The 15,616-nt window shown below is 45.2% G+C and overlaps 1 protein-coding gene across 2 annotated transcripts; it reads right to left on the bottom strand.

Annotated features, from left to right (window-relative positions):
• Window positions 1-879: 879 nt before the first annotated feature.
• On the bottom strand, window positions 880-13,445 carry TMED2 (transmembrane p24 trafficking protein 2). Of its 2 annotated transcripts, XM_054996511.1 has the most exons (5): window positions 13,123-13,445; window positions 8,002-8,194; window positions 6,847-6,867; window positions 4,159-4,266; window positions 880-2,696 (listed from the first exon to the last, which is right to left on the bottom strand). In XM_054996511.1, the coding sequence occupies exons 1-5, from the start codon at window positions 13,300-13,302 to the stop codon at window positions 2,572-2,574; spliced, it is 627 nt and encodes a 208-aa protein (XP_054852486.1). In that variant the 5' UTR covers window positions 13,303-13,445; the 3' UTR covers window positions 880-2,571. The 2 variants fall into 2 exon arrangements, with proteins under 2 accessions (XP_054852486.1, XP_054852484.1); XM_054996509.1 differs by lacking the exon at window positions 6,847-6,867 and having other exon boundaries at window positions 13,123-13,390.
• Window positions 13,446-15,616: the final 2,171 nt, after the last annotated feature.

Genomic DNA, 15,616 nt, shown 5'->3' on the forward strand with positions numbered 1-15,616 from the left:
TTGATCCCCCAAATCCATGGACATCCACCTTGCAGCAAAAGCATGGCCCAGTTAATGACGCCACCTCCCCCCTTTGCACACCTGGGGATGGGAATATACTCTGCTTGGTCACTCCCTCTCCATGGAGTCTGCTGCACAAGGGAAGGTCTGTGCATCTTGATTCCCTTTAAGAATGGATGTTCATATGGGAGGGGGAATATGCAGTAGACATTAAAACTACATACAGTCTCCCTGGTCCAAGTATCACAGAAGAGGACATTCAGGGGAAGAGAATGCTTAACTGTCCAAGGCAACCAATCTGACGACGCATCTGACGAAGAGAGCTGCGGTTCTCGAAAGTTGATGATGCATTTGACGAAAAGAGTTGTGGTTCTCGAAAGCTTATGCTACAATAAAGTTGGTTGGTCTTAAAGGTGCTACTGGACTCTTTACTGTTAGGGAGAAGGGATTTCCCAACCAGAATACTTTCTTCCCCCTTAAGCAACAGTAAGCGGAAAAGACACTGAGTTTAAAGGGAGGGGGGAGATGCGTCACCAATCAGGGAAATGAACAGGGGCTAAGAGTTAACACGTGCATTAGAGCTCCAGTCAGTATTGGGCCCATCACAGGAGCTTTTAGGTCCACACGACCTCCGGAGTGCAAGTCACAGAACTCCCAACATCCTGTGCAATTTGGATCCAACTTCGTATACTTTTCAAGGATGAAATATCAACTGATTAGGAAACGGATGAAGTACATAAAGCTTTTTAAAAATTATTCAACAAAATCTAGAGAGTCTGACTCCTGAAACTCAGTTCCTTTAATAAAATGGTTGAGAGAAGGAAGTGCAAGAATGTAGAGACTCCTGTTTAAAAATTCAAGACAAGCACCAGGCTCTGATGGATTTCATTCTTTTTAAAGAAGGTATTTATTTATCGAATCTGGCCATATTTCAACTTGCAAACACTTTTAAATGTACATCTTCTGGCTTAATTTCAAAGTGTCTCAACACACAGAGTTGGCATACAACAGTCATGGTAAGGGTGGGGAGAACTCCCCCTCCCTTCCAATTTGAAGAACTGCTGTTAAAATTGTCTTAAGGCTGAAAAAGATTACTTGAACCGTGAAAACTTGTAACAAATTTTAATTAAATTAAATTTGGTACAAAACTCTTTAGGCGTAACCAATAGAATGTCCCTTCGCCGAAATCTTGAAAAGAATCCCACCCCACCCCAAATTACAACCAATATACATCAGTCCAATATACATTAGCCACAATATAATCTTGGGATCAGCACCCGCTCCTGTCAACAGATGCTGTGATTTTTAAACCCATCATCAAAAGAAGCAAGAAAAATAGTTTGTACAAAACCTAAAGCCAGCATGTGTCTGAAAAGAGAGAAAGCACAAAATATACCGGTATTTCAAGATAGCCTAATCGGGTTTGCCAACCCTTCTCTTGAAGGAGGCTCCTGTACTTTTTGATAGTCCCACAACAGGGAGAAATTCAACTGGTGGGAAAATAAGATCTTGAAGTTACCTTCAAGGGAAAAACTGCACCTGCTGATCATCTCTCTGTTGTGCGGCTATTCAACACACAAAAGGCTCTTGGGAAGATGACTCATCAGGGAAGAACTGCAGCCCCATTGTGTTTTTCCCAGCCACATAAAAGGCACAGGGGCCTCTACCAGGAAAGAGGTTTGCAATCCTATAACCAGGCAGCAACAGGATGTTACCCTTTAACTTATGGGCTGCGTAGCATAATCATAACTCCTTTTCCCTCCTCCCTACCCAAATTGTTAACCCTTTGGCATCAGGAATTGGGCTCCTGAACCCTATGCTCTACAGTAGCGCTAAAAACAGGAGGAACTTTGGAGCTGTGAATGACAAGGATGGGGGGAAGATTATGCTTCCATCAACTTCCCACAAAAGGCTGCCTCTTCACCAATTTGCCCACTCAAGACCGTACCAGTGAACTGATGGGAGCAGTGCTGCATCTTCATCTCTAATGAAAAAGAAGTGTGGTGAACAAAACAGTGTAGTTACAGTAAGAGGGCTGGAGGTTTTACAAAAACCTACTCCGTATGTCCCAAACAAAAAGCCATCGGCTGGATCCTGTACACTGAAGCGTGGTTTTCTTTGCTTTGCTTTCTTGGCAGCCCCACGTCACGTACAGAGGAAATCCTTAAATGGAGTCAAGAGTCTACCACAGGTTTAGAAAGCAACTCTTCCGGGACCTACCATTGCCCCTAGACAAAAACGGCATTTCATTACAAAAATAAAAAGAATCAAGGAAGAGCTTAAAGACAACCCACAGTGCGGCTTTTAAAAACTAATGCAATTTGGCGGCACTCACTCTGGCTCAGTGAGAAACACGACTGCCAATTCCAGTGAAAGGCTCTCAGCGCATATCGCCCAGGAGAATATCTATCTATCTATATAAAAAAATTTAAACTAAGAAGAAACTTTTATAGTTCAGAAAGCAGGGATAAAACTAAGCGAGTTTTGCGACCAAGTTGTTTGGTAGACAGTGAATGGAGAATCTGGGATCACTGGAGAGGGAGAGGAGGAAAAAAAAAATCAAATGTTTGATTAAACAACTCTCCGGACTTCAAAAAACCTCTTCAGGTAGTAGATCTGTCCCAGTGTCATGGCAACTAATACGAGGGCTTCGAAGAATGACCAAAGCACCACTCGGCTGTTTGTGTTGTCGTTAACTGTTGGAGGAAAATAGGGAGGGGGAAGAAATCACTTAGTACACGCAGTAATAATATGCTAGCAAGCTTTTCTTTTTTAAGTCTATGCTTGTCACTGTTTTAATGTGCACGATAGCTATTTATTTCTGATCTTCTAAACACCTGTTTTAAACTGTTTCACTGCAATTATATTGCTGTTTCAATGTTGCCCTTTAATAAAAGTTTCATGGGAGGGTTGAGGCTGTTTTTATGGATTTCAGTTGAAGCGTTGTTTTCACTGGCCCAGCTCTGTTAAGTCTCAGGGTAGACCTTCCTTCTTCCAGTGGATGAGTACACCTCACACAGGAGGAAGGCCCCACAGATCCAGCCCGTTGCATACATCATGTTTTACTGTTGTTGTTGTTTTAGATTTTAAGACGGATTGTTTGCATTGGGAACCAATCAGTTATGGGGGCAGGCAAGGAGTCTCCAATAAATGCTGTCTTCTGGACTGAAATTACCCTCCCATCAAAAGATACCAAGATGAGCCCTAAGGAACAAGGCAGGCAACTATCAGCTGTGAAGCCCAAGTTCTAAACACACTCTGACAGCCTGCTTAACTCGAGAGCAAGAACTCATCTTGACTATTCTGCCTGCCCTCTCCCCAGTACTTGCAACAGAGGGAAGGACCAATCAACAGCACCCAACCCTTCCCAGTCAGAGGAAAGAGAAAAGCCTGGGCCCCCCTCAACCCTGGGATGCACGAATGGGCAGAGATGCCTCCACTGCACTGCTTAGGGGAGAAAAGCTGCTGCCAGAGGGGACAAGGAACAGAGGCAGTGCAGCGGTGCACTGCTGGGGCCGTGCACCATCTACGGTGCCACAGAAGTTCAGTACAGGTCACTAGCCACAGAGTTCAGCTTCCCATTTTTTTATTATTATTTTGCAAACATCAAGTTTCTAGGCTATAAAACCATGAAGCTATGCTCCAAAATATGCTGATGTCTTAAGATACCAGAAGGATGGCTTACACTTGGGGGTGAACAGGACTCTGGGGTCCTGCACCACTTCTCCCAATGATGAGGAAAAACAGACTATGTAGATTCAGACAATTATGAATAAGACTATGTAGATTTAGATAATTTCTGCAGGTTGCAGAATAGAGCTATCAGTGGTGCAGAATTCCAAAGGGTTTTTTTTTAGTGCAAGTAAACACAGTCAGAGGACTACTGTCCCAAGCTGGTAAATGCTACTGTTTGAGCGGCAATAAGTTCTTTCCTTGCCAATAACATGGGGCAAGACAAGAGAGAGCAGGCACTGCATGGGAAGGGAGCTATTCTAAGCTATGTATATCCCAACATTAAGTGGGTAACTGTCAGTTCTGGGGAAGGAGGGAGTACATTAAACCCTCAAACTGAAGGGGCTTTCCCTCTCTTCTTTGCTAAAATCTGCTGAGCATTTGCAAGCAGCATCTGAACAGAAGGCACTAAACCAAGCCACCTACTTGCTCTGTGTATCCTTTCACGAACTTCCATGTACTCCTGTTCATGCTTGACGGCTGTCATGGCCACGGCTAATTCGTTAATCATCTCTTCTAGTTTATTCTGATGAGCTGCAGATTTGATCAGAAGACATCATCAGTGTAGCACTAATCTGTCCAGAAGAGCGGTATATAAGCACAAGGTTATTGTTATTATTATTATTATTATTACGTAGGGCAAACAAAAAAGTCAACTACAGCTCTGCGCAAATCTGAACGTACACGAAAACATCAAGCTCTATAGACCAAGTCAATCCATCTTGTCAAGTATAACTTTGACAGCAGCTCTCTGGTGAAATCTTTCCTAGTACAGATCACTCAGTATCCTTTCTTAAAACACCAAGGATTGAGCCTGAAGATGCTTGGCATGCAAGTACGTGCCCTGCCACTGAACTATGCTCCTTCCACTGTGACTGGTGGCAGCTTCCCTGGGTCTGACCCAAGAGTTGCCACAAGAGATTCTTTCCCCTGGAGATTCCAGGGATTGAATCTAATATGTTATGCTTGCAAAGCATGTGTTCTACAAAGAGATACAACTCACTGTCTGTCTGTCTGTCTGTCTGTCTGTCTGAGAGAGAGAGAGAGAGAGAGAGAGAGAGAGAGAGAGAGAGAGTGGAGTGAGTGAGTGAGTGAGCGAGTGAGTGAGTGAAAAAGGTTTTCATGTAGACAAGAACTTCCTTGCTTGGGTATCTGTACCCATTTGCATACCCTGCAGGAGGTGCTTTGGAAGAGGGCCCAGGTGGCACCATCTTTGTGTCTACAGGAAGCACCCATTTAGAAACATCTGCCTGTATCCTCCCTACTTTGGGCGGGGGGAACCTCCTAGTTTTTTGTTATTGGAATGAGCTCCCATGTCAATCACTCTGTGACCGTTCTCACCCCCTGTGGCAGCCAATATGCTATAAATGCCCACTAATTGTTCTCCAAGTTCTAAAAGTGCTCCCAGGCTCAACTACATTGGGGACCCCTGCCCTAATGTTCGGGGTCTCAAATAAAAATGTCCATGATACCCTTTTCCCTAAGAAGTTGGCTGGATTAACTGATTTATGCAGCAGTTATGCATTTTAAAATGTATGTAACCAACATTTCTAAAGCAGCAGGCAACATATTAATTTAAACATGTGTAACATGCTCTCTTTCCCTGACCCTGGAGTCCTCTGATCTAATTTTGTTCTTCCTCGTTTGGTGTGTTGATTTTAAGAAGCAAACCAATCATCTGAATATTAAGGTAATCAATTCCTTGACCAACACAAACAAGAAAATCCACATGAAGCTCTGACAAAGGAACACAAGCGCAGACTTTTTATCCAAGGCTACCAAAACAGTCTTTCAAAAAAAAAATGCAAACTTAATGCCAAGATTCAAAACGAGAGAGCTGCTGAGGTTTCAATAAGCAAGCCGACAATGGAGATTAGAAATATCCGCTTCGATTCCTTTGTGTAATATCCTATTCAAGCTGAATCATGTTAGGGAATGAAAATGCACACCCACCACCTGAGGTACCCACCCTCAGGAAAACACAGGCACAAATTGCTTCACCATCCACATGTTCAGTTAGCACACCAAAGCAAAGTTCTTTTTAGAGGAAGAAACTTGTATCAAATGTAAGTTAAGAACCAACGCTAAATAAGAAAGCCTTCATCCTTGCATCAAGGCCATCAGCATAATGGTTTGAGTAACCGAATACAAGTGCACATTAGTAAGAAAAGCCTTACATACACTTCAAATATGCGCGCGCACAGTCAAATGCCCATCTTAAAAGCGTGATTTCCAAACAGTGATTTCAGAACGCCAGAGTTTGGTTGATGGATATTCAGCCTATAGCTAAATCACAAAGGGATAGCAAGGAAGGCAGAGGGGAAAAGAGCAGCTTAGGAATCTGAATTTCAATTGCCAGCCAGTATCAGGCCATGTGTATCTCCAAGGGCATGTGCCTAGAATTTTTTCTTCTGTTGATGAAGACTCCAGAAAAGGTTGAGGGTATGGGAGGTTCTTGCATTTCTCCTGACAAAAAGCCACACCTCCTTAAGGCAGCCAGCAGCTAGCTTCCAACCGGAGCAACCACAAGCAGGACCCAGGAGAGCCAGTGGGGTGTAGAGCTGAGAGTAGGATCTGGGAGACCCAAGTTTGAGTCTCCACTCTGCCACAGAAGTTTACTGGATGACTTTGTCCAGTCACTCACTCTCAGCATAACCTACCTCACAGGGTTGCTGTGAGGATAACAGAGGAAGGGGGGACCCTACAAGCTGGCCTAGCCTCCAGGGAAGAAGGGAAAGCTAAAAATGTACTGACTAGATGGATTAGGGACATGCAACTTGTTCCCTCCCCATTAAGAGGCCTTTGGACCTGCACTTTTCACATAGACTCCCCAATGCTAAATGGAAAACCATTTATGAAAAAGACAAGAGATATTTTCAGATCAGTGTGATACACAATGTGAGCCAGGAAAAATTCAAAACCCTTAAAATTCCACCCAAGCAGTTCTGGTTGCTGACATTTTAGGAACTTGAAGCTGAAAGGAGCTGTTCTCGCTCAGGTATTTGCGTCTGGTAGGATACTGCCATGCTAATTAAATTAAGTTAGTAAAACACACACACACACACACACAAGCAAAATCATGACCAACAAGCTCCTGTAGAGCATTGCACATACCATCCCAGGTATCTCCACCACCTAGAGAAAAGCACAAGAGATCAACAAGGAATACAGGGCAACAAGCAAAAGGCGTCTCTCAAGCAGGGGCAATCTTTCCACTTGGGAGCTGCCAGGGGCATTTCCTTTGCCAGAGCGGCAGGCAGAAAACAAGCTTAGCTGTAAATTGCAGGAAAAGGTGCCTAGGAACCAAGACGTTGACTGAGAGAGGCGTCTCCCACACTGCGATCTGCTGTGGAGCAAAACAGGAGCCCTCGGCTACAGAAGATGGCGGGTGGGCAAATGGATTGCTGCAGTGAAGACTGGGATGTCCTGTCCCCCAATATCATCTCTACGACCCACAACTGTTACAATGAAAGGTGCTTTTTCCAGATCAGGAGCTTGCAACAAAAGAGCGCTACTGTAGCACAGTAGTTAAGTGGTTCGGCTGCAAATCAGCACGCTACTGGTTTGAATCCCACTACTGCTCTGAGCTCAGTAGGTGGTCTTGGGTAAGACACTCCTCTCAGCCCCAGCTCTCCAGCTATATTGTGGGGATAATAATAACACTAACTTGTTCACTGCTCTGGGTGGGTCACTAATCTGTCTAGAAGAGCGGTATAGAAGTGCAGTTATTATCAAGTGCATCATCATTAACAGCAGAGCAGCAAAGGGGACCTATGCTCCAAGATGCAAGAAGAAGCCATGAAACAGGCTGACAAAAGGGGCTGGCAAATTCAATAAGTTGCAAGCAGGTGAACCTTCCCAAGTTCAGGGCTTGCTGGAAAACATGCAAAGACAGATGGGAGGCATGTGGGGAATGCCAGGCACAGCTATAGAAACAGGTATGGGGGAAACCCACACTTTCAGAAGAAAGCATCCAGCTACCTGGTTTAAAAGACAGATCCATCAACGTTCAGAAGCCAACTTACAGGGATTTGAAAAATTCTACAGCCAACTCCGAGAAGCTTGCACAAAATTATAGCCACTGAAAGGAATACCTTTCTCTGGAATTTAGGGTTTTGTTAGTCTAGTATTTCACATACTGCAGATGCAGAAAGGATAACTGAAGGCCAGAGCCATATCTGAAAGGAAACATAACTTCTCCATCAATTTGTACTGCCTTGCTCTGTGTCAGATACACAAAAAAGAGCCAATTAAGATGCACGGCCTCACCTTCTGTCTCCATATCTTGTCCTTTTGGAGCTTCACCAATGTCGATAGTGAACATTACTATCTTTGGAGTCATGGTGGACATCCTGTTGCTGAAGCAAAACTTGTACGTCCCGTCCATGTGAGCAGCAAAGGTGTATTTCCCACTGGACTCTCGGTCTCCTTTGTAGATTCCCTTGTTATCAGGACCTGTTATCTGAAAGAAAAAGGGAGCTGTCACTCTCACCTTCTACATCACGGGGCTGCCCCTTTCCCACAGCGCTCGACAGTCTCCAAAGCTTCCCACACAACTTCAGTGAAAGAAATCTCTATTATTCTCTTTTCACAGCCCCAGTGCCTGCGACATGACTCACCCGAAGCAATGCAATGAGCCAAGGGAAGAGGCGGGACTTCAGTTGCTCAGATCCCTGTCCAACTTGCACTAGCTTTTCACCCCTAGAATTTGATTATGTAGGAAAGGAATTGGCATTGGAAACCCAGGGAAGTTCAGGCACTGAGGAGCACCCACCTTGCCCCAGACTTGCCAATGCAAAGACAAGAGTGAGACTCAAAAGGAACAGTTATTGTGGTAAGTAAAGTTGCCAGGGCACTTTTTTTTCAAAGGGGGGGTGGTTTGTAGCCTTGGCTTTCCAGTCTTACTCTGCTGACACAGTGACCTTCCAAGAAAACTAATTAACAGAAATTCTTGAACCTTCTCTTCCAAAGTTGTAGCAACTCCTCACTGACTGCTTCCCCCCCTCCCAGGAGTGTACAACTGATGCTGTAAGATTTGGGGTGAAACTGGATTTTTAAAAATGAACCTCTGTCATGTGTTTCCCCCCTCCTCTTTTAAGAGAAAAGGCAATCAAAGTGGAACTTAATAAAGGTTCATAAGATTATACAGAAGGTAAAGAAAATGGATAGGGGAAACTTCTCTTTCTCTCTCCATAATACCAGAACTCCTGCATAACCAATTCAGGACAGACCACAAGAAGTATTTCTCTGCAAAGAGCAAGTGACTTGTGGAATTCACTCTCTTGGGATATGGTCACTAGTTTAGTTGACTTTAAAAAGGGACCAGACAAAGTCATGAAGGACACATCCATCAATGCCTGTTAGACATGCGGACTAAACAGAACCTCCTTATTCAGGTGCAGTATTTTTTTGAGGATCAGCCATGAAGGGAAAAGCAGGAGAAGCTTTGGCTTCCATGTCCTCCTTGTAAGCCTTTCAGGGATATCTGGTTGACCGTTACGTGAAGCAGGATGTCAGACTAAATGGGCCGCTAGCCTGCTCCAGTACGGCCGCTCTTGTGTGCTTAATCCTAGAGGCTAATACTCTCAAATAAGCATGTTTAACACCGAGGTGCCAGGTATACAGCTCTGCTTGTTAGGCCCTTATTTGCAAAAGGGAGCCAAAAGAACAAGTTGTATACAGGAAGGCAGAAAAATGTGCAGGAAACATATCTGGGTACAAAGAAATCCTATCATGTTGAGTTCAACAGATTAATTGGCAGCACACAACTGCACCAAAAATGAATACCAACCAAGCCATCTCAGAGATCAAAACAAGCATTTGGAACGGCCTCAGCAAGCAATCTTCAGAATTCTATTTCCAACCAATCTGTTGTCTAATTGCAGTTGCTCTAAATCCTGCCTGCAGCTGTCTCAGAACCAGTAGCATTGAAGTGAAGGGCCTTAAGCACATTCAGTCACCACATGCTGCCTCCAGAGTCCTGCAGCAGAAGGGGGGAAAGTATTGCCTTGGGCCCCCTGTGACCCGAACATTGCAACACACTCCATGCCTTAATAGTCTTTGATGCAGAAACAACAGAACTGATCTACACAAACGGTAGAAAGGAATAAACCACTTCGGACTGGAAGGTGGAAAGTACCATTCAGGAATGTACTTCTAAGTAAAAACATTTTCTGTAAGTAAAAAAGTAGCACATCAGAGAGCAAAAAATCAAATTAACCCATTTCCTGCTGAGATGATTTTCTACTTTCATCGGTGTTTGCTTTTAAGTATAAGCAAGCACCGGGACTGGCAATTCCTATACCCCCAACAACCTACTCCATTGTGCCACTTCAGGATCCTACCGCCTTATTTTGCTTCACACCAGGACCACGTACACACATTTCTGCAAGCTTGGAATCAAATGTTTTACAGAATGTGAAAAAGTATTTAGGACAGCCAACTTGCTATAAATCTGGTACAATTTTTTAAAAAATTAATACAATGTGAAGGCAGCTGCCATCCCCTCCACACACATGAACAATTATCTACATGCCTGAGTTAAAGCATGACCATCTTGAGAAGGCTTCCAAAGCAACGCAACCAACGGTCGGAGAGCCTCCCCATGACTCTTTCTACAATATGAGCACAGATTGCGTTGTGAAACTTGATCTGAGGGGACTATCTCGAGCCTTGTTCAGAAAAATGCAGCTGTTTCAGTGTTATTAACAGCAGAAACCTATTGCAGAAGGTTTCAGAAGGAGCTGTTTGCATCTACTCCGCCCTCCCCGCTCCTCCTCTATATCTGACCAGTTTCTTTTTGCCCTCCATGCATCTGACGAAGAGAACTGTGATTCTCGAAAGCTTATGCTACAATAAAATTGGTTAGTCTTAAAGGTGCTACTGGACTCTTTTTGATTTTGCTACTACAGACTAACACGGCTAACTCCTCTGGATCTACTGCAGAAGACATTTTTGAAACAAATGCTGACAAATAAACCCAATGGTAAAAAGAATTCAAGTGTTCCCAACAAGAAAGATATTAATATGTTAGGAAACTACAGCCACCTAAAGCCAAACACCTGGCCTCTTCTAACAAAAATTAACGTTCTATCCCAAGCCCTACCACCAACACCTACCCTGAACAACCTGCACCTCTTGTCTTCCTATGATTACACACAAGAGTGAACAGAGACTCTTTTATTAAGAGGCAAATCTACCATAACATGTGCAGGTAAACACTAGCCAGGTTATCACAACATGGCAGCATGGTAAATTGCCACCTGGCGGAAGGTAATCTCTTTTCACTCGCAGCTGTTTCATAACCTTACTTCCCTGCTTTCACAACTCAGCCCCTCCTGTCTTCTTCGAGCCTGCCCAACGGCCCAAGCCAAAAACAGCTTGCGGGTGGGGGGAGAAGAGACTCCAAGAATACTTGTGGATCCTCTGGGCACCTAAGCCAATCATCACAAAACATGCCTGACCTTTTATTCTACATTCTTTTCAGTGTTAATGTCATATAAGGCTAAGCTGCTCCTAAAACAAAAAAGGCAAACTGGTATTCATAAAGTTTCAAGAGCCTTTTCTAACAACAGGAAAAGCACATCAGATTACCAAAGACCTTCCCAAACGAACCCTCTTCTACTCGGCCAAGCCACATCTCTTTCTTCCACACTATTCATGCAGATATCAGGGCCCTGCCTTCCAAGTGGCAGCCCAACCTTTTTTGCCCTCTGCTGTCCATTCTCCCTCCTTGCCAGCTGCTTTCAAGTGAAAATCTTCCTTCTCCCCCCATCCATAACATCTTGTTGGTTGCCATGAAGTTATTATCATTGGCACAATTGAATTCACCACTATCTTTCCCACTGTCTTATCTCTTCTCCAGCCATTGCCTTGAGCTTTTTTGCTGGAAAGAAATTTAGAAGTCTAAAGGTCAAGATGCTCTTTCTCCATCTCCTACTGTGGTTCCCCCCTCTCCTCCAGCCACTACGTGATTTCCAAGGGGGGCACCAGACCCCAAAATGGGAAGCATCTGATCTAGATGTCTCTATTGCATGTATGTAAGGAACCCTCTATGGTTAACAGAGAAAAATTCACTTTACACTTGGCTCAAGACTTTCCACTGAGATCTAGCGTGATGCAGAGGTTAGTCCCTGGGAGCCCCAAGCTCAAGTGCTCACTCTGCCACAAAGGTGACTGGGTGACTTTGAGCCTATCACCTTCCCTAAGCCTAACCTAATTCACACAGCTGCTGTTAAAGTTTACACCATCCTGAACACCTTGGAAAATGTATGTGATAAAATATACTTAAACAAATCAACCGGCTTTTCCCATGTTGAAAACAGGTGTTGAAGGCCAAACCCCAACGACACTTAAATCATAGACATTGTATTGTATATAGAGACTAGCAGTGCACTGAGAATATAGCTTGTTCAAGGTGACCCACAGAATCCAGATCCAAAACAATAGTTTTAGGTGGGTAGTCTGCAACAGAACAACAGGATTGGAGTCCAGTGACACCTTAAGAGAACAACAAGATTTTCAGGGTGTACACTGTGAAAATGTATCTGAAGTTGCATTACAAGAAAGAAGTTCTGACTCTCAAAAGCTTACACCTGGGAAATCTTCTTGTTCTCCGAGATGCCACTGGACTCCAATCCTGCAAGATAAAGAGGAGACACGGAGACCTTCTCAGTCACAGCCCCTTCTCCTGCACTTTCTCTCCCTCTATTCCTATTGGTATGAGAAAAAGTGAGTGGTGACTTGCAAAAGCTCATACCCTACCACAAATGTTGTTAATCTTATAGGTGCTGGATTCTTGTTCTTTTCCATATCTGAAGAAGTGAGCTGTGACTCATACCCTATCACAAATTTTGTTAGTCTTATAGGTGCTACAGGTCTCTTGCTTTTTTCTATTCCTACAGAATAACAGTCCCTTCCTTTCCTCTCATAGATCAGCACCACACCCTCCATCTAGGGTTGCCAGCTCCAGGTGGGAAAATTCCTGAGGATTTTGGGGATGGAGCCTGGGGACCTCAGCAGGGTATAATGCCTTAGATACCACCCTCCCAGGCAGCCAGCTCCTCCAGGGGAACTGCTCTCTGTACCCTGGTGATCAGTTGTAATTCCAGTAGATCTCCAGGCACCCCTGGAGGCTGGCAACCTCACTCGCCCCCACAAGCTTGAACCATCCCTTTGTGTGGGGAGAATTCCCTGCCGGTCCTTAACAACAAGAAAAAAGCCCTCTGCCCTGCGCCAGGAGCACTCTCGACACAAGTCGAGAAGGGATGCCAGCGAGGCTGAGCCCCGGCGGAAACGGAGCGCAGGCCGCAGAGCCGCTCCGAAGCCCTCTCTCTTCCACACATGCCCCCTCAAACCCCCGTCCCCGCTTCCCTCTCCCCCTAGACTCGCCTCCACGTCGATGTCGAGGAAGCCCCCCTCGGCCACCTCGAAGATGAGGCCCATCTTGGTGCCCGAGGGGACGCGCTCGAGGAAGCACTCCTCCGCGTGCGCGTCGATGCTGACGAAGTAGCCGGCCGCCGGGGCCCAGAGCGCGGCCAGCAGCGCCAGCACTGCCCGCAGCGGCGACATGGCGGCCAGGAGGGAAGGGCGGGAGGAGCGAGAAGAGCCGCGCGGGGAGGCGGAGGGAGGGGAGGGAGAGCGCGGCGCAGGAGGGCGAGCGAGCCGCGCGAGCGGGGGACAGGCGGGCGAATAGACTTCAGCGGACGGGCGGCTTCCGGCCCACGCCACGCCCCTTCCGGGGCACGGGGCTCGCTCTCATTGGCCAGGACCAGGCTCGTTGCCACGTACAGACCAAACTCAGCGCAATGGCGGCCGACGAGGGAAAACTGCTGGTGAAGGGAGAGGAGCGGTCGAGCTGCGAGGCGCGCGCCCATTGGGCGCGAGATAAAAGGAGGCGGGGGGGGAAATATCGAGGAGGACGGTGGCCTAGAAGATCAATCCGCGCATCGGTTAAGCGCGCGGGCGACAGTTGGGCTTTTGGCAGCTGGGCAAGTCTTTTGGAGCGTCTTCAGTGCGCATGCGCTGGATAGTCTCCATGGACTCCAGTGAGGTAAAAAATGTGAATAAGTAGGAAAAGCATCTAACGAAGAGAGCTGTGGCTCTCGAAAGCTTATGCTACAATAAAGTTGGTTAGTCTTAAAGGTGCTGCTGGACTTTTTGCTATTTTGCAAGTACAGACTACCGCTGCTAACTCCTCTGGCTCTATGAGCAGGAAAAGGCTTTCTCTGCCTGGTACCATGAGAGCTGCTGCCTTTATGTACTGGCATGGTGTCATGATTATAGGTGCCAACTGCCTGGAGAGAGAAAAAAATGCCCTGCGCATTTGTCAGAGGTTTAATGTGCTGTTATTTATTAGGTGATAGGTTTGCTAGCCTCCAGGTGGCGCCTGCATATCTCCTGGGATGGCAGTTTATTTTATTTAATCATTTAATCACGTTTATACCTCGCCCTCCCCACCAACGTGCTCAGGGCGGCTAATCTCATACATTATACAATTAAAATTATATACATATCTAAAAAACATAAAAAGTATAAAACTGGCACCATGATCAACTCAGGTTATAAGAAATATAACACAGATCAGTTCCCTTGGAGAAGGCAGCTGCTTTGGAGGGTAGACCCTGTGGTGTTGTGACGTGCTGATCTCCGGCTGCTCCAAACCCTGTCGTCCTATGCTTCACCCCCAAAATCTCCAGCTATGTCCCAGCCTGGAGTTGGCAACCCTACTAGATGATGTTATTTACGTCCATGCCGTGATGGAAAACATTGAATACATATTATTAAGTATTGTGATTAACAGCTCATAAAAACAACTTTATTGAAGACTGGAAACAGACAAAACCAGGCTGAACAGGAACCAATTTATACTTAAGAAAACCACAACCCTTTTTAGTAACAACCGATACAAAGCAAGTAGTTAGAATACTTTGTTTGCATGAACTATATACAAAGTAACTATTTACAGCACGGTGATTGGATTATAAGGCAAGAGTTATGATTGGCTGTTACCAGTGCAAAAACACCAAATAGCCATGCAGGCCTCAGGACAGGAGCCTTGTTCAGACAAGCTCTAGCAATACTCAACACCTATTTCCATTAAGCCTCTATTAAAGGGACCAGACATTTTTCTCCAGTCCTCTTGGCAACCCTAAGCACTGGGTAGGGAATTGGAGGCTTCGGTTCAAATCCCCACATAGTTATTAAGCTCACAGTTTGATTTCCACTAATTATCCTCTCTTGGCATACCCTACTTTGCAGGTTTGTTGCGAGGCTAAAGTATCCCCAGCCAGCAGAGTTGCCGTCTTCTAAGGCCATTGATTTCAATGGAATTTAGAAGAGTGTAAATCTGTTTAGGACTGCACTGTTCACTTGGTGATCTTGGGCAAGTTATTCTCGCTCAGCATCATCTATCTCTCAGGGCCACTGTGAGGATAAAAGAACGGAGAGAGAACCACCACTTGTTTTCAATAACTTTTCAATTATAAAATTTTATTAATGTACAAGCTTTAAAAAACTAGTGTGTGTGGGGGGGGAAGTAACATACACTATTTCCGATAGCAGTACAGAAAATAAACAAGGTGTTGTATGCAAAAGTTAACAAATCCTCATAACCTGATGTAGGGTTGTCAGCCTCCAGGTAGTGGCTGGAGATCTCCTGGCATTACAACTGGTCTCCAGGCCACAGAGATCAGTTCACCTGGAGAAAATGGCTACTTTTGGGGGTGGACTCTATGGAATTATGCCATGCCAAGGTCCTTTCTCTCCCCAAACCCCACTTTCTCCAGGTTTCACCTCCCCGATCTCCAGGAATTTCCCAACTTGGAGCTGGGAACCCTAACCTGATGTGATAAGTAACGCAGCATAATTTTTAACACAATTGTTA

The sequence above is a fragment of the Eublepharis macularius genome, chromosome 13 (genome assembly GCF_028583425.1).
Source record: "Eublepharis macularius isolate TG4126 chromosome 13, MPM_Emac_v1.0, whole genome shotgun sequence".
NCBI lineage: Eukaryota > Metazoa > Chordata > Lepidosauria > Squamata > Eublepharidae > Eublepharis > Eublepharis macularius.